The sequence below is a fragment of the Seriola lalandi genome, unplaced genomic scaffold (assembly GCF_002814215.2).
Source record: "Seriola lalandi dorsalis isolate HSWRI2012SDOR001 ecotype SW California unplaced genomic scaffold, Sedor1 jcf7180002054907, whole genome shotgun sequence".
Taxonomy (NCBI): domain Eukaryota; kingdom Metazoa; phylum Chordata; class Actinopteri; order Carangiformes; family Carangidae; genus Seriola; species Seriola lalandi.
Genome location: NW_019525459.1, coordinates 1,866,982 through 1,894,313, shown reverse-complemented (window position 1 = coordinate 1,894,313; position 27,332 = coordinate 1,866,982). Strand labels below are relative to the sequence as shown.

The window sequence follows — 27,332 nt, the reverse complement described above, 5'->3', positions numbered from 1 at the left end:
CTAAATCACTGATAAAGATGAGGCCGAAGATTCTTCAAGTCCATGTACAGATTTTTTTAATTTGGTGTCTAATATGAAAAAATTCATCACTACCTACAGAAATTTGCCATCTAACTTTACAAAGCATGTCGGGGCATTAAATGTTTGTTAATTTCCAGATGAACAGCTTGAAGTTCATTTTGTTGATTTAATTGTGTTTTTATGGCCAGTTCTATCAGCTTTGTATCATATTCTACAAGCTTTATATTCTACAGGTTCTACAGTCAGGCAGTGCATTCAATTAGTTGTTTCAGAGTCATTAGATTCTGTAAATGTGGAACAATACAACAATGTGATGACGGAAAAAAAAAAGTGTTGAATACTTGACTTTTTTTAAAATCAAGTACTCCAGGACTTTAAATCAAGTAAAATTTTGACTGAACAATTCTCATTGGTATCAGGTAATATTTGACCAGACGTATCTATACTTTGACTCAAGTAATGCAGCTTTTTACTTTGTCCAGCTCTGGACATATTATATCCTGTTGGATGCTACACATAGGTCAACTCAGGTCTTACTGCTGGGCAGCTGGTATATCCTACATACCTTGAACGCATCGAAAGAAACACACTGTGGCTCCGTCATTACGCACATCGACGCAGCCGGCTCGTCCAATCAGGTGAGGAGTCTGAAGCTCAGGAAAGAAGCAGATGATATGGCAGCTTTGAGAGCGACCAGGTGGAACTTGCTTTGTTAAAACGGCCAAACGTGTAAATATGAAGACTGTGTGACTCGGACTCCGCGTCAGAGCAGCTGCTCGAGATGATTTACTTAATGCTCATTTCCGCGTTGTCCGGAGCAGTCGTTACGTTGATATTACAGTTCTTGCTGATTTACCGGAGGAGCCCCGAGCCCGTGAGCAGGACAGTGCAGTATGTCAAAGTAGTGCCTGATAACGCGCTGAAGGATTACTTTAATACCCAACATGCCGAACCAGGACAGCAGCAGCAGGACAGCACGACATCTGCTGCAGCCAAACAGCAAGAGGCCGCCTCAACGCGGCAGCAGGAAGCGGCTGTCACCGGCGGCAGCCCCAAACAACAGCCGCCGCCGCCTTCACAAAGCGAGCCCATTGATGCAACCAAACCGGAGACGTGCAATTTCTTAAACGCTATATTCCTGTTCCTGTTCAGGGAGCTCCGTGACACCCCCGTAGTCAGGCACTGGCTCACCAAGAAGATCAAGGTGGAGTTTGAGGAGCTGCTGCAGACCAAGACGGCAGGTCGGCTCCTGGAGGGACTCAGTCTCAGGGACATCTCCCTGGGTAATTCTCTGCCGGTCTTTAAAACAGCTACACTGATGAAACCGGCGCATTTAAACGAGGACGGCATGCCCGAGGAGCTCAACTTCGAGGTGGACCTGGAGTACAATGGCGGCTTCCACCTCGCCATCGACGTGGAGCTGGTGTTTGGGAAGTCTGCCTACCTGTTCGTGAAGATGAGGCGCGTGGTGGGGAGGTTGAGGCTGCAGTTCACGCGCATGCCCTTCTCCCATTGGTCCTTCTCCTTCCTGGAGGACCCCCTGGTGGATTTTGAGGTGAAATCGCAGTTTGAAGGGAGACCGCTGCCCCAGCTCACCTCCATCATAGTCAATCAGCTGAAGCGAGTGATCAAGAAGAAGCACACCTTACCCAACTACAAGATCAGGTAGGCTCAAAAAAACACATACTGCTAATCAGCAACATCTACACAAACAACAACAGTTGCAGAAACTCCTCACCCAGCAATACAACCAGCAAGGCACCTGGCTGAGGTGTTCCCCACTGTGATAGAGGAGACTGTTTTATATGATACTAGAAATTACAATTAAACAACCGAAACTCATGTAGTCATACACCTGCACGTGTCATAACTCCACACTGTACACCAACATTGTATTCACTAAATCAGACTGTGCTAATGTACAGCAAAAATGACTGAACTGTTTCTTGCGAAAAGATTCAAACTAAAAGTCCACAGCTAGTAGTAGCTACTTCAGAACAGACTACCAGACCTATACATTTTGATTGAAATCATACTACTGGTGAGCCGGTGATAAAGTCCACAGCTTGTTCAGTCAGATTTTTACTTGAGTTTAAGTACTGGAGTACTTGATTTTAAAAACTTTATTTTATGTTAATTAAGTACTCAAGTATTAAAGTACATTTTGATGGTCAACTCATTGTTGTATTGTTCCACATTTACAGAACCCAATGACTCTGAAACAACCTACTGACTGACTGCAGAACCTTTATCTAACGTCGGCATCATTAGGACACTGACAGGGTCAAACACGACTGACAGTGGAGGAGTTGATTGCGATTGGTTTTTCTCCTGTGATGAACCCACTGTATGGTCTGTCGCATTTTCAAAATAGAATAAAATTCCTTCCTCTGACTATAGGTCAAAAGTAAATATTTGTCTTTTAAAAGTTCCACTTTCTACTTTTACTTTTACACTTTTACTGCTACAAGTGCTTGTAATTTTGGAAATGAGGTTTAAGAAACACATTTTCCACTGGTAGTTTATCCAGACAGAGCAGCTCAAATCAAAAGGACAATGATCGACTCAAAAACTGCTCCCAGATCTTAATATAAACAGAAGTCCAATTTTTTTTTTTTATTATTTTTTTATGCCTTTATTGATAGCACAGTAGAGAGAGACAGGAAATGGGGAGGCAGAGAGAGGGGGAATGACATGCAGTAAAGGGTCGTCCGCTGCGGGATTCAAACCGGGGCCTCTGCATATGGGGCGCCTGCTTAACCAACTGCGCCACTCGACGCCCCAGAAGTCCAATTTTTGACTTTATTATTTGTCTGCGCTGTCTCCAGAGATGCTGCTCTACTTCTCGAATGATTTTCCATTTCTTCCAGCAGTGAGTTCTGCAATGGAACAATAGGGTCTTAACAATATCAGATTGACCAGAATCAAGCATTTTTTTCAAGTATACATCCAATGACTTTTAATTGCACTTGATGTTCATATATTGGAATTTTCCACTTTGAATATTTGCATACTTAAAACACAGTTAATTCAGAATTACTGATAATGGTCTTTCAAATGGATTCACCTGAAATTGTTACTGGTCTCAATGGATACTGACCTGGGTAATGGAATCGGCTCATAATCTAACCTGATGTTTCTTGATGAAAGTATTTCACCACTAAGTCCCACTCAGTAGCTGTTCTTGAGCTCTTGACTGGATCACAACATTCTTACTCAGCACACCAGTTCACCCAAATTGTAGATTTTTTTCAGAGCATTTTAAGGAGATCTCATCAGAGCTGGCTTCATTCCTGACATTTGAACTAGCAGTTTAACTGAAGGTTCATTTATTTCCACAACCACATCTCACAGGCTTTCATCGGTAGATGTAGTTTACTCAGTTGTCATGGAGAATATCTCCATGACAACTGAGGAAACTCCTGAGGACTGTGAGATGCAGTTGAAAGCTCTAGAGAGAAGCCAGGAAGTGGACTTTGAGTTAATATTTTTTTTGGACTGCAACAGCAGTGTCCTGTAAGTGTTAATGTTTGTGACTGATGACTGAATGATCATATTTCCACCATTGGTCAGCCTAATGCCATGTGACTGAATTGGAGTTCACCCATTGGCCGTTGCTCTTTCAAAATAAATTGGTGCAACCAGTTTCTATTAGGAGGCGTTCAGTCTGCAGTGCTATCAACTTGGCACATGTTTCACTAGATCTGGAGAAGACAAATCAGATCATGTTACAGTAAATCCAGCTGAAATCACAGCTCAAGTCTTTGTCTTTAACTCATGTTTCTGGTGATGCTGTCCAACGCCGTCCTGGTTATAAAATCAGGATTTTAGCAGCAGCTTGGAAGTGACTGCTGGTTAACATGTAGTCTTACTGGTCCACGTTTCAGTCACCGTTTCTGACTTGTGTCATTGTTGTGACAACAGAAACAGAAAAACATGTAAATGAGAACAGCTTTATTGTGAATTCAGATGTATTAAAAAAAAATGTATATGTGAGCACAGAGAGGAGGAGAGAATATGAGATATCCGTTCCAAGCAGTTTTCAACTATGACCGTATGCGGTCCAGAAAGATGCTCGGTCGACCCAGTCTTGTGTTTGTTTGTTGTAATTGTCTTGTTGTCAGATTGTGATATTATTGTTTTTATGACTTCCCAACAAGAACAAATATGATGGGATCCAGAAACCTGTACAACATGGACTCTGCTAGTTTCTTAACAGATCTTAGACATGGTACTTGCTACTGCCACCATAGCACGGATATTTGCAGAACCAAATTCTCCACCATAATCTAAAGTAACATGGATCAGAAGATTTCAGATTCCTTTCCTCCCTCTTGCCGCTGTAACTCATCGTGTTGATATCACTTTTGTTTTTATTCTGCACGATTACAGAATCCACTGGGCTCTCAGAAAGTAATGGTTCGGCAGTGTGGAGAGAAATCATGTCTGATCAAACGACCATGTGATCCCAAAAACATGCGCTTCAATCAACCTTTCTGAGAAGTAAGCGCTCATGTTACAGAGAGAAACTTGAGATCTTACTTCACTGTCCACGGTGTTTTTTTGTAGTAGATTCTAAACTGTTCGGTTCTTTAACTGAGCATGGGTCATGTTTCAGCTCTACGATGGAGTTATTTCCTGGTGCCTTCTGTTTGACTTCCGCCAAACAGGGTTTACTATAAGGACCAAAAAGTTCAGTTTGGTCTCAGCTGACTGTAGAGCCTCCATCCACTTGTTTCAGAGTTTGCTATATGCCTTGTAGCAAACACTAGTCCAGATGTCATGTGAGATGTTTTAAACAATAGCTTTCTCTTTTCCTCTCTGCGACCGGTGAAGTGCTTGGCAACAGCTTCAATATGCACACTGTCTCCATCTCACCCATGGATCCCTGTAGTGCTTTTAGCCTCATTGGTGCTACACACACACACACACACACACACACACACATACACACACACTGATTGATTATACTGTTCTGAGGAAAATATAGTACCTTGGAAATGGTTTTGTGTCTTTCCTTTGATTACCAGCTGTGGCAACAGGGCTGCTATTGTTGTCAGCTTGTGGCTTGTGAGTCTCTCTCTCTCTGTGTGTGTGTGTGTGTGTGTGTGTGTGTGAGAGAGTTTGTCATCATTGCAAAATGTGGTGCTGGAGACACTTGCTCTGTGTCTGTTTGTTTTAATGGCATTGCAACTGTGCAAGGTGCAGTCATGAAACTTTACAGGTGTGTAGTTGACATCAAAAAGAAGGCACGTTCAAAGATGACTGTGATCTGACCCATTAGAAGTCATGTCATAATCTTGTGATAGTGTTGTACTAATGTAGTAATAATGTTGTAATAATGTAGTAATAACAACAATTATTTCTTTTTGACCTTTATTAGTGGTAACAATGAAAAACTCTACATAATTCAAAGTTGTTGGACAGTGAAACATGAAAATGTCCAAAGGGGTCAAATACAATAAGAGGCAGAAGTAGAAATGAGAATTTTGTTTAAAGAAGTGAGAGAAACGGAAATGGAGGAAAAAAAAGGGAAGTACAGAAGTTCACATGAGAGAGAGAGCGAGACATGGAAAAACAAGAACTTGTGTTTTCAGGTCTTTATTTCACTTTGCCTTACAAAAAAGGAACAGCTGTCAGGTAGTGGAAGTGCACATGCCAGAGACGGACATGAGCCTATACTGTCTGATGTGGACTCACTCAAGTCCCAGCTGTGTCCTTTGGGACCTTCTCACAGCAGCACAAGACACATCTGCATTCTGACTACTGACCTGAGTCCACTTGGCCATGTCTTGTCAAGGTTCCCGCCCTCTGTTATCAGGGGCAGACTGGCTGATGATGTCACTTCCTGTCAGAGAGAGCAGGAAACACTGCACTGTGATAACTGTTTCTTTGTCCCTGCAGACCTGCGATTAGAGCCACAGTTTGATCGTATCTTTGTTTGCAGTAGTCAGATATCAGCTTCATGTTCAAACCATAGAGTTGTGTAATTAAGTGGTGACGTACAGAAAACTACACCATGAGTCTGAAGCTCAGAGTTTAATTTGAATGCTCAGTGGAGGTGGTGAGATTTTCTTCTGTTCTCTGTCTCATGGGATTGGAAACAGAGTTAGGGCTGCAACTAGTGATCATTTTCATCACTGATCAATCAGCTCATTATTTGATAAATTAATTGATTAAGTGTTTAGTCCATAAAACTTCATGAAACAATAAAAAGTGAAGAGTTTCCCAGAGTACGGGGCGACACCTTCAAATGTCATTTCGTCCCAGAACCCAAAGATATTCAGAGTAGAGCAGCACAGTGATTAATCAGTTATCAATCAGTTATCAACTGAACAGCTGTGATTTTTCACAGCTGTTTTTTCCACTATTTTTTTTTTTTTACGAATGAAATAAGTTATTGATAAATTGGGGAAATATTTGCCATATTAATCACAGCCTTAATTACCATGAAGAGAATGCACCATGTGATCAACCAATCACCTGCTGAGCTGGATTTGTCTTGATTAATTTAGTTAGTTTTATCATAAAAGCTTTTATTTATTCATTTATATATACACAAATAGACAGTATTATCATCTTTGGTTATAAGATATTCATAGGCCTGTGATAAATGTTCATATTTAAAACAACCAAAATAAATATTTAGTCATCTAAGTCGTACAACCAGATCATCACAGTGTCCCACTAATGCTGTGAGCAAAGAGTCTTCAAGTTTTCACCTTCATTACTGACTTTAACTATCTAACTACCTAACATGTGTTCATATGATACTATCTCTAATGTAGACTCCATCCATGTTTTAAGATCTGGAGAGGAAGGACTTTTCCATAATCTGAGGATCACTCCTCTACACTTTTCACTGCAAAGTCATATTTTTGATATATTCCTATATTGTTCCCCAATAAGAACAGTCATGGTGATACAGGTATGATAAAGTCCACCCACCTCCATCTGTATTACACTATGTTTTCCCAAAATGGGTAAACAAGTTTACCCTGCCAAATTGCATGTAAAAATGTTACTATTTCTCTCTGACATTTCCATCATAAATTATTGGTCAGTAAATGCATCCCGTGGAGCTTAGAAGGAGTAAAATAAAACCTATGGATTATTTTATGCTGAATAAATTTCCCCTCAGCTTCCTTAATATATTTCCCAGTATTCGATAATATTTTTTAACCGTTTCTTTATCACCAAGATCACAGCCCAGGTCTTTTTGTCAAATGATCCTCAGAGTTTTACAGATATCTTTTATAACCTATTAAAGGTTCTGTAGAACATAGCTGCCCTGTGTGCTACACCAGCTTATTCCAAAAATCCCATCACTGGATTCGTACCCTGAATTGTCCCTTGGTGACACAGGCTCTGATTTGTAAGTACTTTCAAAAATGACCTTTTCTTTCCAAATCATATTTTTGCACAAGTTCAGAAAAAGATATAAACACTTCATCCGAGTACAGATAACTTATCTTATACATCCCTTGTATAAGCCATTGCTTCCAGTAGACAGATTTTTTTCCTGATACGTATGGAAAGGTTGTGCCATACAGAGGCACATGACCACAGGATGACTTTTTATACAACCGTCTGTCAGTAAATGTGTCGCCTTTATTTGTTTATATTACACTGTAGGAAACCTTGTTAAATAATATACAATATTGCAATATTTCCAGTCACATAATAGCATTTTTTTCTTCAGTTTTATAGTATTGCACAGTCTGCTCTGCTGCCCTGTCCAACCATCATTTCACTGTTTTACTGTACATTGTACCTTGGCATGTGACAAATAACCTCCCCCCACTAATATCATATATAGTGATATTTGAGCTGGACTGTATGGAGATTTTACATTTTGGATATGGCTGAAAGGATGTGGTGTTGACTCTGTGGAGAGCTCAGTTAGGCCTAGGAAAGCAGCAGCCTGTTAAAGGCCTTCAGAGAGGCTGACGTGAGGCGATATATGCTTAAATACATCATCGAAGATCCCACTGTGAAATGCAAACAGACTCACTGACTCTGAGTTGTGTGCTACTGCAGCAAACAGACGGACTCTAAATGTGCGTGTGAATGTGTATTAGCAGCGATCATGCAGAGTGTGATGATGGTGATGTAATGAGGAGCAGCCTCAGAGAATGAAAGCTGGACCTTGGGATTTGCTGAGTTGCACAGATGGTAGTTCTGTGGAGGGGAGGGCTGGGACCACAGCCCATTGGAGGTAATCCAGGCATTACAGCACCCATGTCGAGTCCCAGCTCCTGCTATGGGGGAATACTATGTTCAGAGCCAAATCTGTGGTGGTTTTACTTTGACCCAGTCAATTGGTCCAGCTCCCTGTTTACAGGAGAGGAACCTGCTGGTGCAGGTACTAGTTTTATCAACGAGCTGAGGCTGCTCATTAATCAATAAATCAGTTAATGACTGATAGAATAAAGACAGGAATAGATAAAGATGTTGTACAGCTGTTTGTTGTCTCCTGTGGTCATCAGTTTGAATCATGGTGGATATACTGTATAACAATGATCCAATCTGATGAATAACATGGTCAATTTACTAACTTTTTTTGTAGAGCTTTCCATCATATCACATGGACTTCTTCAGCAGATGGAGCTGAGTAGCTGATATGATTCATCCAGATTTGTTATTGTCAAAGTTAATTCTTGACCTTAGAAATAACATTCCCCAGTCGAGGTCCACTTCCAAGCTTCTTCCTGATCTTTCAGCTGCATCACACAGCCTTCATCAGTAGCTGGCATTTAGCTCAGCTGGATCTATTAACCTGTGAACTGAATAGTGTTGAAAAAACCAATATGTGGACCTTGAATTTTGAAACTGAAAATTTGAGAATTAACTTTCAAACACAGTAAGAATAATGGAGCTTAGCTGCAGCAGCTAACCATTTAGTTGCTTAAGCAATTTATGTCATCAATGTTCTTAATCACAATCCTCTGGTAACTTTTAAAAGGAATATAAAATCTACAGTTTTTCTAGTTCCAAGAGGCTTCGGAGGAACTTGATTGTTGGTGGCTCAGGTGTCAGTGCAGTCAGTTCAACACCACAACCCCACAGTCAGAAGACAGAGAGCTTTGATGGCACAGTGAAAATGAGACATGAAGTTTTCCTAGTAGTATTTTATTAGATTTTACAGTGAAGTTTAGTCTCAGTGATGTCAGTAATGACCTCATTGTTACCGTAGGTCCTGCAGCTCCACTACTCTGCTGTTTGGGTGCTAACTAAAATGTGTCCCTAGCACAAAGTATTGAAACTTATGAATCTTGGTTAGATTCATAGTTTTGTGAACTTATTCATTGATCAGATATTTCCTGGTTTAAACTTCTTAAATGGCTGCTTTGTGTTGAGAATAAAAACACTGGGCAATCATAAAGTTTTATAGAAAAACATCTTCATATTCAAATTGTCATTTTTTTGAAAAAAAAAAATATATATACATGTATATACAGTAATCACACTAATTGCATCACTGTTTGTTTGTTTGTTGCTTTGTTGGTCAAATAAGTTGTGATAGTGTTGTTGCTGAGTGCCTCTTCATCATGGAGCCTGTGTGGTGGTGGTGTTGTTGGTGTTGTTGTTGGTGGTGCAACTGAACAGAAACACCTGTTAAATGATTGGTTCATTATGAGCCAGAGAGGGAGCACACAACGTTGTTCATGCAACCATGAAACTGTCTGACTTTTTATTAAACAATTTTCTTTTTGCTATAGATGACATGTTTCCTAATTCACATAATAATATTCATCAATATGTTTTCATTAGTGTATAATCACATTAATCTAAGAATCTCTCTTCTCCCAGCAAGGTACTTCGCTTTTGCTGTAGGGTCAGAATTAACATGCTGCCTCTGGCCAATGGTTTTTACTTTGCTTGGCAGGGGCATCTGACAAAGTAGATTAAAACGTTCAGAAATCAATTTATACATAAATCATAAATAAGAATTATTATTAAATGCACAATTACCCAAGTGAAAACACATACTCTAGATTAAACATAAACTGTAGTTTATGAAATGTTAGGAAAAAATTACGCTTTCAAATCTATTTCAAATAATACGAAACTAAAGTATTTCATGTATATAAATCATCAATTGAATATAAAAGCAGGAAATGAAGTGTCACGTCACTGACCCATATCTATGTCTATATTTAAATTTTGGTGTGTCCTTAATGTGTTATATCACAGCTTGCATGAACACACACACACACGCACACACACACACACACACACACACACACACACACACACACGGTGTTTAGCTGAGTGATTTCTGTTGTCGATCTTCTTTAACCTCCTTCCTTCTGTCACTTCCTGTCAGAAGAGGAAGGATGATAGCACCACTGCAAACAAACAGCTGGCCATTGTAGAGAGAGTCCAGTTCCCTTTAGCTCAGCCTCTGTTTGTACCACAGACAGGAGACTTGTGCATCGATTGGACTGTCACTGTGGTTTAGCTGTTGTTTTGGCTGCTGGCCCAGAACTGAGAGATGATGAGGTTTGTAAACAACACAACTGCAATTTACTGGAACAGGAAGTAGCACTATAGTTTAAAGGCCCCACATGTTACACTTCTCCTGTGTTTTATTTGAAGTGTTCATTAGAAGATATATTTGTGGTTTTAAGAACCAAAAACCATCTCAATGTATCTCCTCCTATCTCATCTCCTCTCTCAGGCTTCTCTGTGGAGCTCTAGTAACAACAGGTCAGTGAGCCAATCAGAGGAGAGGAGGCTCTGAGCCAACCTTCTTATTGGCTGACTGTTTTCCGAGTGATCCAATAAAAATATAGCAAATTTCAGGTAAACTCAGAGAGACCAAATCCTGCAAGGTTGGATGGTGAGTCCAGGTGGGCGAGGCTTTATACTATATGGGACCTTTAAAAACATTCATTAGCTGCCCTGTAATGTACATTTAACCTCTTTTTGCAATGTCACAGCAGGTATATAGTGCAACAGTGAAGCCAGATCTTCTACATCAACACCCTTAGTCAAATGAGAATATGTCTCTTCAAGAAAATAAAAAAAACATTTGTTCAGGAGAATGACCGGGGCAGTATTGATTACGGATTACTGGATTTGAGTCCATTAGATGGTAAAAGATGATGCATGTTGATGTTGGTGACTTGAGCATTAAGCCATTGAATACTGGGGGAAAATATGTGATTCCTAAAAATTAACATATCCACACCAGAGGATACATGATCCCTCATGACTAATACCCCTCCTTCTTTAACTGAGATGCTGCATTAATATATCTTAGTAGCTGTCATATTAGTACTTGTCTCAAAAATAATTCTAAAAGTGGTCTCCACCTGCATATTTTAGTAATTACAAGCTCCTGGTAAATAAATAACAACTGATGACAATAAGGCTGAAGTTATCTGATTATTGGAGGATTATTGACATTTTATTTCAGCCTCTACTTCAGCTGTTGAGCTAACCATATACAGTAGTTTACAGCTGCTTCTCCTACACTAAAGTGATAAGCTTAAAATATTAATGTGATGTGCATAGCTAAAGGTTCAGCTGGGAGATGCTAGCTGCTGTTGGCTGGCTAATAGCCTTGTTTAGGACCCCCCATGGAAACAGTTGTGAACAGGGCCACCTGGCAATCTGCTAACACACTTCCACAGTGGTTTCTTATATGAGCATACTGAACAGACACCTGGCTAACTGACACAGTTACCACACAACGGCCAAGACTCACTTTGAAGGTTGGATAAGAAAACATCAATTTATTGGCTGCAGCTCACAAAGCAACGACAGACACATCTGTCAGCTGACAGATGTTGGCTTAAGCTGAGAGGTATTGTACTGTTACTCTAGTTGTATGAAACTGTTAGTATATCAGCTGTTATTTTAACAAATGTTTAATGTTAGAAAAATAGTTTGACCAATTCTACATTTCAGAGGTAATTAGAAAATAAAGACCCGCCTATAATAAAGACCTGTTACCTTCTGCAGTTGGTAAATAAAGGCCCAGTCACTGTCTAAGGAAATACAGTCGTTGAAAACTGTTGAGTTCTTTGTAACTATCTCATGATGATGTCATAGAAACTGTTGACACCAAATCATTTTGACAGAGCAACAGTCCAACACTTTGCCAACTGATGGTGTAACTCAGTCAGTCAGTCAGTCAGTCAGTCAGTCAGTCAGTCTGTCTCTGAAGGCTTTGACAGTGTACTTGCTGAGCTAACACCAAAGCCTGTGTATCTGGCACATACTGTAGTGAATGGTCTGAAGCTGGGTAACCTAAGAGCTCTCCTGGTCTTGGCCAGTACAGAATGTGTTTGTGGCCTTTTCAGTGGGTCAGAGAGGGAGGATCATCTAATAAGAGCTTTGTGATCAAAGTATCCTTCTCATAAATAATTTCTCTCTTTTTTTATTAAGTCCTTTATCTTGTCATTAACTGAACTGTCAACTAAGCAGATGGATTGAATTTGAGTCTGTATTTGCCAAGAACAGAAGACAGTTTTTCATGCCTTTTAATATAGAAGGGCTATGTCCATTTGTGGGGTCTTTGTGTTGTTGTCACTTTGAACAGGAGCAAAGTTCCTGGGCACTAACTCCCAATAAATCTGGTTCCCCAGACAGAGTAGAGTCAGTGAAGTGAGTAGTGCTTTATAAATGTAGTGTTACATGTGGCGCTGCAGAAAAACCTCATTCAAAATCAAATCAAATCTGTTTCCTTGAAGGCTGAACCGTCTGTCCCTCTACACCAGACTATAACTGTGTTAGAAATTACAGGTACAGCAATGATTCTGAGGAGTTACTGTCATCAAAGCAACAAAATAAGTAGACAATAAGTCATTTGCTTCAGTGACCCATTTCTAAAATTCTAAAATTTCTAAAATAAATCATGTTCAACATGGCAAGTAATTGCTGATCCAAAGGACAGATTCTTTTGATGTTGGAGTTGGTGCATCTTGTGGTCACAGCTGATCTATCTAGCATGCTAACAGTTTGTCTCTCATCAGTGAAACTTTCTCTGTATTTGGGTGAATGTTGACTTTTTACAAAATCATCACTTGGCCCTGGCACTTGTATGTAGGAGACAATAACATCAGTCTGATCAGTAAGGTGGACGACTGATCTGAACAAAGTCCACTATTTAGAGCAGCAGGAGCCCTCGGGCCAGCGATAGCAACACCAGGAGCCCAGAATAGCTGAGGACGGGTGTGTGATCTCAGACATCATGCTTCTACATTACAGTGACTGGTTTTATGAAGACTCAGGGCTGCTGCACTTAGAGGCAGTTCTCCACCAAGCACCACACCCAACAGAAGCAGTCAGTCTGGCCTGCGTTAACTGTGACTCTGACTCCTGCATTCTTCACCAACAATACAAACCAGAGCTGATGCATTCCACTGTGTGTCAGTTCATACCTTTCACAGAGAGTGGACAGGTTCTGCAAATCTGATTAACTCTTAGTTTGTTGACAACGGTGTCTACTTGTATTTAAAGTAATAGCACTATGTGAATTCCCTTTAAAGGTCAATGAAAAGGGATATATTTGTGTCAGTTTAGAGGCACTGTGGGGTTCCCCTGTCTGCATTAGTTGGATTCATTACATTTGATTTATTTATTTATTTTTTTAAGTATATTTTTGGGGCTTTTTTATGCCTTTATTTGATAGTGCAGTAACGAGAGACAGGAAATGGGTAGGCAGAGAGAGGGGGAATGACATGCAGCAAAGGCCGTTCGATGCGGGACTCGAACCGGGGCCGACTGCAGCAAGGACTGCAGCCTCCACACACCGCGCCCGCCTAGACCACCACGCCACACGACGCCCCCATTACATTTGATTTATGCACAGTCAGGGACTTAACATCAGTGAAACTGAAATTTGGATTTTTCCTGTGTCTCTCTCCAGATACAAACCCTTCTTCCCGTTCCAAGTGCAGCCTCTGCTGGGTTCGGCCTGTGATTTGGACCTGTCAGTCCAGGACAGCAGGCTGGTGGAAGGCCGACTCAAAGTCACCCTCATTGAATGTAGCAGGTAAAACTCTAGATACCTTTGTACCTCACACACACACTCACACTCTTCAGAAGGACAGAATTATTATTGTTATTATTATTATCATTATTATATTATTATTATTGCTATCTCAGAAAAACTGTAAGACCTTCTGTTTGGTCCATGGGTTAAAGGAAATGTGGATGCTACATGTTTGTGCCCAAAACAACCAATAAAACAATCTAACCCAAAAACTTTAAACGAACCTACCAAAATAAAATGAAACAAAAAAGACAAGAGTTGACAAACACATTTGCTGATTAGTACTAAGCCTGAACACACTGAAAGCTTATAGCTCAGACTGACAGCTGACAGTCAACTGATGTGCAGGCTCCATTGTAGGGAAATGGGAGGGTGAGAGGGGTGGAAGTTTGGTTCAGCTGAGGTTTAAATCCTCCTGTTAGCCATTCAGCCAGCATCGCCTGCACCTCCTCACACACACACACACACACACACACACACACACACACACACACACACACACACACACATACACACGGATTGCACCCACGTAGGAGGAGAGCGAGAGCTGTCAAACACAACTAGAAAAATAAACATATGAGCAACAGTCATAACAACACAGTTGCCCAGTTGTCAAGGCAACAAAATTCATGTCACCTCACGTCATGGTGGCGCTATAACAATGATTTTTTTATAATTTTTTCTGATGACTTCTGGACCTCTGTTGTATTTAATGTCGATGAAGCACAAGGTTCAAATCCAGACGGATTTGTTAGTTTACTACTGGGTGTTACAACATTTAGTCCACATCATTCATGTCAATGACGGTAAATTAATTAGGATTACCTTTCAGTTTTAACAGAGTACATATCAACACCTCTCCAAAGCAGTTCTAACAAAAACTGAGCATCATAACATTCATGAAGGGCTATTGTATTAGTCCAAGCATCAACCTCCAGGGCTGAAAAATAAAGCCAACCACTTTTGGAGGCTGCCTCCAAAAGTGAGTAAATCCCCATAGACTCCCATGTTAAAATGTCCAACTTTACAGCAGAAATAAACATGTTTGCAGCCTGGTACAAAAAACAGATTTGGTCTCTATATCTAAGTTCCTCCTTCATGACAACTGGGGTGAATTTTTATATAACTTGCATATATAACTTACATTTTATTAAGGTTATAAAGTTATGCATAATTGAGGGGGTAGGTGCAGAGGCTACATCCATCTTTATTTGCTGTCTATTTCTTAGACTAGTTAGATGAGACTAGATTAGTTTTAGTTAGGGAGCATAATAAACTGACAGCTAAGTTCAATCGTAATGTCCTCATGTCAGGCCCCTCGGTGCTCGATAAAAGAAAATGGACAGTGTACCAACAAGTGAAACAACCATTTAAAGTGGTGCTTTGTACCTATTTTATCTCCTCAGTGTGAACAACTTTGGCAGTAGAACCCTTCAGTAGAACCCTTCAGTAGAATCCTTCAATAATATCCTTCAGTAGAACCCTTCAGCAGAACACTTCAGTAGAATCCTTCAATAATATCCTTCAGTAGAAACCTTCAGTAGGACCCTTCGGTAGGATCCTCCAGTAGGACCCTTCAGTAGAAACCTTCAGTATGATCCATCAGTAGAAACCTTCAGTAGAAACCTTCAGTAGGCTCCTTCAGTAGGATCCGTCAGTAGAAACCTTCAGTAGGCTACTTCAGTAGGACCCTTCAGTAGGCTCCTTCAGTAGGATCCGTCAGTAGAAACCTTCAGTATGATCCTTCAGTATGATCCTTCAGTAGGATCCTTCAGTAGAAACCTTCAGTAGGATCCTTCAGTAGGATCCTTCAGTAGAAACCTTCAGTAGGCTCCTTCAATAAGATCCATCAGTAGAAGCCTTCAGTAGGATCCTTCAGTAGAAACCTTCAGTAGGCTCCTTCAGTAAGATCCATCAGTAGAAGCCTTCAGTAGGATCCTTCAGTAGGATCCGTCAGTAGAAACCTTCAGTAGGCTCCTTCAGTAGGATCCTTCAGTAGGATCCGTCAGTAGAAACCTTCAGTATGATCCTTCAGTAGGATCCGTCAGTAGAAACCTTCAGTAGGCTCCTTCAGTAGGATCCTTCAGTAGGATCCGTCAGTAGAAACCTTCAGTATGATCCTTCAGTAGGATCCTTCAGTAGAAACCTTCAGTATGATCCTTCAGTGGGATCCGTCAGTAGAAACGTTCAGTATGATCCTTCAGTAGGATCCGTCAGTAGAAACCTTCAGTAGAAGCCTTCAGTAGGCTCCTTCAGTAAGATCCATCAGTAGAAACCTTCAGTATGATCCTTCAGTAGGACCCGTCAGTAGGATCCTTCAGTAGGACCCGTCAGTAGAAACCTTCAGTTGAAACCCTCAGCTCCATTTATACACTGTGGCCATTTGACGGTTGTGGCTGTTTAGGATGTATTTACTTGATCTTTGTTGAGATCCTCTGGTAAAGGTTTTTTCTCCTCAAACAAGGACAGAGTTTTTGTTAAGCTTCACTTGATATAAAAACGTAGCATTTTACAAACTGTTTCTCTGCACACCATGTGCTCTAGTGCATTGTTAGTGATGCGATGCATTTATTCATTCCTTTTTGCTTCTGAACTATCTGACTGTCATTTTAAAGAACATACTGGAAGCTGTCACACTCACAAGCTAACATCTGATTTGGGACATCTGCTGTTGTTGCAGTCTTTTTGATCAATCAGAATTTCAAACTTTATATTTTACAGTTAGAAAACTAATAAATCCAAACAGTATCTACTACAGTTCACCACCCATATGAATTCTACATGAAGTAAACACAGGGTCTAAATAATCTGAATCTAAAGAGTTTTATCATAATCTCTGTGACAGTGGCAATCGCCATTAAAGAAATGTGTTCAAACTCTATCAACTATTGCATCCATTAGTCCATTAGACTAAACTCTGTCTCTAAGACAAACCCGTTCCCTTTTGTTCAGAGATGGCATGTTTAAATTTTAATTGGCCTAAAAGTCAAATCAATTAGCCCAGGGTCATCCCAATACAGAGGCCTATCCTCTGTTTCCTTGGAGACTAGTTGTGTGTGCTTTGATGTGTATAGACCACAAGATGATCAGATCAGGCTCATCTATTAATAATTCATGCCCTGCCCATTATAATCATACAAACTCTCCTCTTCCTCTTCCCTCTCACATCACTTTGTTTTGTCCCCATCCTCCCAATATGAGAATTACATTAGATCATATCCCAGAGGTTTACAGTGTATTTTAACTGTGTTAAGATATCAGGTGTAGCAGAGGGATGTATCCACCCATTTTTCTCCTGTTAGGTGGAGTCCTGCCAAGGAAACAGTTAAAGCTCATTCAGGCCTCATTCTCAGAGGCCTGCTCCGGAGATATTTAGTATCACATAGTTTCTGCAGAAATGTACTGTGTGTCAGAGCAGGTTAGTCAGGGAGCTTCTTCTCCTCAGTGTTACAGCAGGAAACTCTTCTGATGCACTGACCCCCTGAGAACAGCAGGGGGCAGCAGGAGCCAGAGTAAATGTTGCTGTGACCTCATCTTTTCTTTTCCACAGTCAGGTGTAATGAACTGTTTAGCTGAGAAAGATGTAATAGAAGAGAGAAAGAGACGATCATTTATTTATTATTATTATATGACAGATAAGGGAATATCTTTGAGTTTTGAACAAATGTTCACTATTTCCTGTAAGAACCTGGATAATGAAAATAATTTGTAGCTGAACATTACTGCTGCCAGAAGTTAAATGAGGAAAGTTGGGCTTCTTAGTTTTGCAAATAGATAGAGAGATTGAATAGACTAGCTAAAACTATTCCATTCCATTCCATCCAATTCCATTCTTCTGTAGTGTGAGGATTTACTGCATTTCGCCTATTTAGACCTTTGTAATCTGAATATCTTTGGGTGGTGAATGGCTTTTAGTTCTTGTCTAATTCTCACTATTTAATAAAATAATCTATAAATATTAAATAATCAGTTCATCAAAAAGTAAATGATTCACCAATGAAAATAATTGTTAGTTGCAGCCCTGGATTAAATTCTACTTTGGTGTCTATAAAACTACATTGAAATGTTTGAAAAACAAAAAATGTTTCCAGGTGAATAAATCATGTTGTTGTAAAGATTATGAGAGAGTTTATTTCTGAAATAAAGAGTAATAAGACATAGACTTGGTTAAGATTTTAGTGTCTGTGGATGAAGATGAATGGAGCCTTTATAACCTGAGAGAAGATGATCAATCTCTTTTCTACTGTAGGATTAACTAGTGTCTCTGGTCGAAGCACAGCACACATAATCACAGCAGTGTTAACAAATACCTGGTAGATACATGACTGATTTTATTACATTAAGACTTAGTATGAACTCATTCTAAATTATTCTGTTCTACAAAGAATGTAGTTATTTGGGAAACAAAATTATTATTTTTTTTATTTCTAATATTTAAAACTTATTTGTACAGCACCTTGTATAACACAATTCACTATTTCAAACCATTAGCATTTCTTTATTAATGTACAAATGGAGTGTTACTTACAAAGAGTTTAACTCATAAAACTCAGGACTGTGTGAGGATCATTTGACCACATAACCCAAAAATCTGATTTTGATTCTGCTGATTTTTTTTTTTTTTATCAATCATGATTGATGCACAGAAACGTGTGACTTCAGTCAAACTGTTCCAGCTTCAGGAGATACGTTTGTGTTCATATAATTCATTATAACTATAAGTGGGAAAATAGAAACACAAGATTATGAACACAAAAAGATTTGACTTGATTGGTGCCTATAAATATCTTAGTGTTACAGTTTGAATGTGTGGTTCTGATGTAAGCTGTGCCCTGACCCTGCAGACTGTTCATCCTGGGCTCCTACGACAGAGAAACACATGTTCACTGCACCCTGGAGCTGAGCAGCAACCAGTGGAAGGAGAAGACTCGCAGCTCCATCAAGCGGGTGGGTTTGAACTTCTTCTTCATTTCTCTGTCCTCTGGTTTTTCTTCTCTTCCCTCTAATTCAACAAATATATGTGTTTATATTAAATCACTATACAAAGCATGTGCAGTTACACAGAACTTAATAGTTAAAAATTACCAAAAGATTTCTCACCAAAGTCAAGATGGAAGCTGGTACAGGTTTTTCTATGTGTTTTAATGAAGTTGAGACTGTGGACAAATTCAGATGACCATGAGGCCAAACCCTAGTGGCTGAGGTTGTTATGACAAAATGAATTGAATCCAACACCCAAACTCATACTACAGAGTGGCTTCACACAGTCACAGCCACAGGTCCCTGAGCTCTGAACCTTTAACTTTTATCACAGGCAATTGTTTGTTTCATGTTGTGAATGAAAGTGATTTTTGAGGTCGTTGTGAATATCTATCAGTTCACTGTGAGTGACACAGTGAGGTTGGAGGAGCCCATGTCAGTACGAGTAATGTAATTTAATGAACACTGTTTTTTAGGTCTGCATAATGTAACTAAATATGAAGGATAACAGCAAACGGGTGTTTTAGCTTGCATTACTTACTGTATTAATTAGTACTATTGTGGAAGGCAGTGAAATGTAACAGTGGAAACAAAACTGATGCAAATATCCTGCTGTGTGGAGAGTTAGCTGATATTATTTAGCAGATAAACACAGGATTCACTGTTGAGTTGGTTAGTAAGCTGCTTGTTGAATTATTCAGACGTATTTATATGTGTGTCATTATAGTGACAACATCCCATATCTTCATTTCAATAAGCGTGATCATAGAATTCAATTTAAATGGCAATGAACACAAAAACACATTTAATAATCTAATAACACTGTAGCCCTGCTCATACTGTTGTTACTGTGAATTTATTATTGAAATCAGCTAACCAAATTTAATCCAGTTCAATTTATGTTGAACTTTAACTTTATTGCAATATACTGTGATACAGGTCATTCAGAAAGTCTTCATACCCCCCTTTTTCCACATGTTGTTATGTTGCAGCCTCATACTAAAATAAAAAATATAACATATATTACTACTCTTAATACCTTATCATGACAAGTGAAAACAGAATTTTAGATTTTTTTGCAAACTTATTAATAAGGAAAAACTGAAAGACTGAAATATCACATTGACATAAGTATTCAGACACTTTACTCTGACTCTCTAAGTTTAGCTCAGGTTCCTCCATTTCTCTGGATCATCTCTGAGATGTTTCTACACCTTGACTGGAGTCCACCTGTGGTAAAGTCAGCTGAAGACACACACCTGTCTATATCAGGTCTCACAGCTGACGATGCAGATCAGAGCAAAAACCACGAGGAGGGGAGAGGAAGGAACAGCTGCAGAGCTCAGAGACAGGGTTGTATCGAGGCTCAAAAACATCTCTGCACAGGATCTCTGGAGCTCAGAGTGACCATCAGGTTCTTAGTTACTTCTCTTACCAGGACCCTTCTCCCTCCATTGCTCAGCTATAACAGGTATACCAGTGAAATATGTGTTGGTAACAAATACAGTACCACTGCCAGTAAACAAAATTCACATAGTTAAAAGTCACCTGTTGCTGAGCTCCAGATTCCAACAGTGGACCTGCTGAACAGAGCTTCAGACCCAGAAACACTTCCTCTGCAGATGCCACATACTTTGTCTTATTGACACATTAATATGAGCTTATTTTCATCTTCCTTGCACTGATGAGATTGCGCATTGTTGACATTTTGAGAGGCAAAGAAAATTTTCAGGCCCCTTCGGCAAACCTTTTCTAATTGCTGCAATTTAAAGATATTACAGTTATCACATCAGGCTTGTTTGGGAGTGACTAATGACCGTTTTAGAGGGAAATGTCAGCTCTAATTACTGGCTCTCGCTCCAACAAAGCCTGATGCTGCTATCCTTGCCACACACTTCTGAATGACATTTGCAGTGGCTCAAAGATTCTGTTGTAGTAATTGCCCTGTACTGTTTTCTCATGTTAGGTTTAATGACTTTGGAGGAGTTGAGTCCTCCACCAGCAGGTGGCAGTGAAACATCAGCTCTTCCTCTCAGATCGAACCACATTATCTTCCTCTCCGATTTCTCTCGCTCAGAAACAGCAGGTCATTGTACTTCAATAAAACAGATGCTCTACGTTTCTGTCCCGCAGAGCTGGAACTTCAGATTTAGCATTTACTTAGCAAATTTAAAAAATAAAATATTATTTATGAAATTTCATTTATTCTAAATTTTGTCCCTCCTCAAATCAAAGGTGATGGAAAATGTTGCTCAGGTTCCAGCTGGAATCAACATTACACTGTCAGATTGTTAGACCTGCTGCCAATCAGTGTAATTTCTTTTGTAGGCGGTGGCTGTTTTCAGCAGCAACATTACAGACAAAGCCTGCATATCAGGCACTCACATTTCTGTTTTCAGAAACAACTCACTAACTGAATGTGCACCATTGTCCCAGTGGGAACAGTCTTATTTCAGCAGCCCTTTAGTAATTTTCCACTGACTCTGTCGGCCAGAGAATTCAGAAATATGTTATAATTCCTTTCAGTAGATAAAATGAAATATATTTATTATGAATTCAGCTTTACCTTCAGACAGAAACACATGTTTACAGTGTGATCCCCCAGGCAGGTTCCTCACATATCTGAAAACACTGGAACAAAGCTCCAAACAGGCGTTATTTAAATAAACAGGAATTCAAAATCTAAATGTTTATTTTCCTACCTTAAAAAATATCAGAACTTAATAAATGGTTAGGTACATAAACCGGATGGCATGCAAAAGTAGAGCAGTTCTGATGTAGCAGTTATTTTTGTGTTTTTCCTATTTGTATCTTAATGTTTACTCTGTTTACTATGAGCCTTGTCCTGAGGGGCCATAATAATACAGTGCTGTCCAATACCAATTACTTGGACAAGTCTTGCTGGATAAATTGCTTTTTACCTATATTATGTTGTTTCACTGTTAATAAAGTTAAATGCGGCAACATAAAATGACCACACTGCCAGTCATCTCGGTCTCCAAATAATTCTTCTGTTGACAAAGTTCCTTGTTGTACCAATCTGAGTCAGCAGTTCTCTTCCTCTCCTGAAAACAGCCTGGGCTGAGCATCATTGTGAATTCAGCTGTATTAAAACACTGTATATGTGAGCAGCCTTTCTGGGATCAGTGATGGTATTGCAGCATTAAAGGCATGTGCAGACGTGTGGAAAAAGAGGCAGCAGTAGCAAGTAAATGAGCCAATTACACTGATACAGTAGAAGTTAGCAGTACAGTATATGCACACAACCAATCCACGTCACAAGGACTGCTGCAGTGATGCTTTATAGCAAGCTAGACATTCTGTCAGTAGCATGGGTACAAAGGTCATGGTGGTTGTAGGGCGTACAATTTTATTGTGGCACCACAGCTAGAGGGAGGGGCAATGGCTGCCGTAAAATTCCTACCCTGGAGATAGTGTCTACCTCCTGGATCCAAACTGTAAGAATGTTCAACAGGAGAGGATCCTGACAACTGAAGACTCTACCTCCCATTCTCCTGTCAGAGACTCTAAGAACCACAAGTGCATTCTGGGAGGGCAGTGGTCTAGTGGTTCTAATAAGGTACTATGAGCTCTTTAAGATATGATGGTGCCTGACCAATAAGGGACTGAGTAGTCTTTAGAGACTTTTTGCTGCACCCTGATGTAGCATGGACTAGTTTTTGTTTTTTTGTTTTATGTGGGAGTTAAATGACCTGTTGTCCTGATGAAAGATAACTCAGAGCTTCCCTACAGTGTGGCTGGGGGCCAGGGCAAAGCCATCTAGAATAAGTATACCATTAGATCATGTGTTTCTGAGGTGTTTGGGGCCAAGTCCAATAACCAGTTTTGAGTTTAATAGCAGAAAATTGCAGGTCATCCAGGTCTTTATGTCCTAATGTGAGGTTTAGCTAACTGATCAGTTTCATCAGACTTCATTAACAAGCACAGTTGGGTATCGTCTGCATAACAGTGGACATTTATGGAGTGATAAACCGCTACTGGGGCAGGAGGTGGTGAATTTAGTCTATAATTAGGGGTGGGCGATATGGCAAAAATATCATATCACGATTTTTTAAAAATAAAATCACGATTTCATTTTATCACAATCTTAAATTGGAAAAAGACAAACAGACAATTTAGACCAAAGAACCTTTCTTAACGGATTTTATTTCAGATAGTTGCAGTTTTGCCTGCATGTGCAAACAACGTAAAGTTTAAGGTAAACAACAACAACATTCTAATAAAGTGCACTCTTGCAAAAGTAGTAACAGAAAGTAAAATATCAATCAAAGACATTACTGACAGTCATTTCTGTGCAAACTTTGCAAATTACATTTGCTTGCACTTGATCAGTTGCGGAAAATCCAAACCAATTCCATATAATGGAAGTGGAATTTTTTTTAGCGACCAACTCCGTTTGGCTTTCAGCCATCGCTCTCCCTGTGCTACCGCTACACACACAAACAAGGAGGCGGGTAGGAAAGCGCGTCACTGCCCGTAATTCACTATGATTGGTCGGTCAGGTTGACGACATCAATACGTCTGGTGCGTCGGTGCATCAGCATAGAACTGCAATTTATAGAATGTGCCCCTAGACGATCCCACGATCTCTGCAGTTTGAAAGATCGTCTTCACGTTGTAATCCTTCACGATCTAATATCGTCATATCGCCCACCCCTATCTATAATAGTTAGTATAACTATCACTAAAGAAGCTCATGAAATCGTCACTACTGAGAGATGTAGGAACACATAGATCAACAGAGCTACGACTCTTGGACAGTCTGGCTACAGAGCTGCAGGGCTGTTTTTATTTACCTCTTAAATGATGGGTAACAGGCTGCTCTGGCATCACTAAATGTTTTAGACTATCTTGCCAGACTGAGCGAGATTCTTCCAGTTTGGTTGGACGTATTTCAAGTTTCATTTCGGAGTTAAAACCATGGAGCTTAATACACTTCAATTATCACAAATAAATGTATTCATTAGTGCTGCCACAGGGCTTTTCCTGGCCGAAAATTAGGCGGGGGTGGTACTAAGCCGTACGATCGTGGGGGTGGGGGATTCGCAGCAATATTTATATTTTCATTATCATTATTTCTCCAGCCACTGTGGGTCACTCACTCTATGCTGTTGAGAACATCTTTTGAGAACATCTGGGAAGATGAATAAAAAGTGATGTTAAAATCGTTGGCTTTAATACACTCCTCTCCTCCACCAGCACCTTCCACTTACGGCTGAGAACTAGGCCTACAGTCAGTCCTGACACATTAACTGTATCTCATCAGTAACATGAATGAGCTTTTTTCCCCCTATATTAGAAGAACTAATGATGTCTGCACTCTGTACTGTTTCACCTGTCCTCGCAATTCTCCTCCTTGCAAACTCTTTTTGAAATAATCTGTGATTTGAGACATTTCTGCAAAAACAAAAGAAAACATGATACACGTACACGATGGGATGTAATGTTAATTTAGGGAAACTTTTCAAGAAGCTGGGTGTGCTTGGGTGTAAAAGAGATAATATTCACTTGTTTGAATAGCAGCAAAATCAGGTCGCCGCCTCATATTCTTCTTTGGCAATTTCAGATGGGTCTGCCTGATGCACGGATTACGATACAGTGCAACTACATTCCTGTTGCTGCGTACAGCTGCGATTGCAGTTACAATCGTCAAATCCTCCAAGTACCAAGAAAACAAGTAGGCCTACTAGAATTTTGTCAGGAGGCGGAGGTGGCAGGAAATTTGACCGAAGTTGCCTCCTCGCAATTCTGTATGCAAGAAAAACCCTGTGTCAATTGATTAAAAAATTATTCACGTTAATCACATAAATGGGCTGTGATTAATCATTATTAATCATACGTTTAAAATACTACGAAATGTCCGACTATTTTACAGCACTCGGCCAACTTGTTGTCATGGAGAGACACTGTGATCGCCTGCTGTATAATGTGCGCTACACAAGGCATATGCTCGAGTGGTAGACTCCTTGCTGCCGTTATCATACAAAGATAAGAGCACTATCTGTTCCAATAGTGGTGACCCTGTCTGTTTTCCTCCACTCTTTAGCAACGTCAAGAAACTGGCAAGCGCATGCTTCGGTGAAATGCCTTTCCTCTGTTTTCACTACACCTGACTCAAACAAGTGCAGCTGCCAACTATCATCGATCAGGTGTGCTGTGATGCTGAGGTAGTTATATTTGCTTACTGATGTCCAGTGGTCTCCTGTGCAATAAATGAAGCTTGTGCCAGCTGCTCCACTTTCGTTGCCTTTTCACTCCCATACAGTTCATGGATTCTCGTGACAATAGTTCCCCTCAAAGGTGTTTTGTAGGATGGGTCACCTGAGGCAATCTGGATAATGTCTTGAAGCCCCCTGTCTTCAACTATGTTGATGGGTCTGCAGTTTTCAGCGACCCATTTAACGATATCATTATTTAGCTTAGTTGTTGTAATTTTGTTGACAGATCCGGCTTTACTGCACTGCGCCGGTGTAGTTCTGACGAGCACGGCTTGATTCTGCCTCTGTGTTAGCATCTTTGCTAACATTAGCAGAGATGTGCTTTGCCTGATGGTACTTTAAACCTGTTGTGCTTTGGTAGAAAGACAATTCATCACTGCAGTATGTACACACAAGTTTGGTTTTATCTAAACTTCCATTCGGAAGCTTTTTAAATCGGAATTGCCGTTAAGCACACCGGGGTCTGTCTCCTCACTCATCATTTTTGGCTGTGTTTGCCACGCCTTTCACCTCTTCAGCCCCAAGCAGATAAACATACGCGCTTGGAGGACTATGGGAGGAAGGTGTGGTCAAACTTGGTGATGTTATTAATTTGCTTAAAAGAAAAAAAACAGTGTTGAGGTTTCCAGATTAATTGTGAGTGTTAATTAATCAGTGCATTAATGTTCACAGCCCTAGTACTTGTTCATTATGCACAAACCCCCCCTGTGAATGTGAGTGATATATATATATATATGTGTGTATTATAGATTAGTATTTGTGATCTCATGATGGGGTTAATTTTTTTTTTTTTAAATACTCTAATACTCTATTATAATGCATTGTAATTTATGAAGTCATGTTGATATGTTTGGTATATAAAATGTTAATCTGCAGTGTATAACGGTCATAATTCTAGTGGACTAAAAGTATACACATGCCTTAAATGGAAATACTCAGTCAGGTGTTGTATTTAAGAACAGCTACGTTCCACCACTGTCTCTCACTGACCTTCATTTACAATGTGAAACTGCTGCAGCTATACTGCTAAAGCATGTGTTGGACAACAACAACACAAAGGACTGATTGAACCGAGCCACCCCGTGGTCAGTTGAAGGTGTAGTCAGCAATCCAATAAGTAATAAATATGTGAACTGTTCCACCCCAACACTTGACCAGTTCAGCCCTCCCCAAGTGGACCCACTTCAAAGCACTTTTATCCGTTTTTTGTTAATATAGGCATAGAAATGCAGATTCACAGTGGCATTTGAGCCTGATTTATCAGCCTCCTCCAGTCTGCATGTCCCCAGCAGGACTCTGTAGTAAGGATTAAAGGCTATACCATCTGGTAAAGGTCACTTGCTGTCTTTCTCTCCCTTTTCCCCTGATAATTGCCAGATTGAAGCGTCTTCTGCTTCCCGTATGAAAACAGCTGCTTGTCTTGTGTATGTTAAAGGTTTTCATGCCATTTGCATATTCTTTCATTTTAACCAGTGTGAGGCACTTGCTCTTGCTTCTCCCTGCACCATGTGTCTGTCTTCCCAAGGCAAGACCTGCTCTTGCTATTTTCAACATACCTTTAAGGACTGGTTGAAAATGTCTATCTTCCAGTTGGATATCACTGTTCAGTTTCTGCTTCCTCACACAATAGAAAGTCACAATGCCAGATTTGAATGGGCCTAAGAGACGTTGGCTGGTTTTTAATGAGCTATTCAAGCTCATAGTCATTCTGTTTGCTGTGTTGTTTTCAATTGCCAAATATTATCTATCTTTCTTAGTTATTATTAAATGGTGCTATTATGTTGGACATTTGTTAGTTCCAGGTTCCTATCTAATGATGTTGTGAACAGTAGCTCTTCACACACTAATCACATTAATCATGTCTTAAATATGCTACACATATTTAAAGCAATATGTGTTAAATATGTGTGTTGTGTATCATCCTAAAGGTCTTGTTGCAGCATCTGGAAATATTTTGTGCTCATTCTCCTCGTTTACATCTGTGCTCCGCCCAGCACTTGTCCTTAAGGTGGCCTCTCTTTGTAAGCTGCTTTGTCTTCATGTTTACTTATATATTGCCGATATTAGCTGATTGCAGATTGATA

General features: G+C 39.9%; 1 protein-coding gene across 1 annotated transcript in view; it reads left to right on the top strand.

Annotated features, from left to right (window-relative positions):
• Window positions 1-681: 681 nt before the first annotated feature.
• Window positions 682-27,332, top strand: part of pdzd8 (PDZ domain containing 8) — a 49,274-nt gene continuing 22,623 nt past the window's right edge. Inside the window, exons 1-3 of the mRNA XM_023430571.2 lie at window positions 682-1,686; window positions 13,904-14,029; window positions 18,874-18,976. Of these exons, the coding sequence (XP_023286339.1) occupies window positions 803-1,686; window positions 13,904-14,029; window positions 18,874-18,976 (1,113 nt within the window). The 5' untranslated portion in view covers window positions 682-802. The remainder of the gene's footprint in view (window positions 1,687-13,903; window positions 14,030-18,873; window positions 18,977-27,332) is intronic.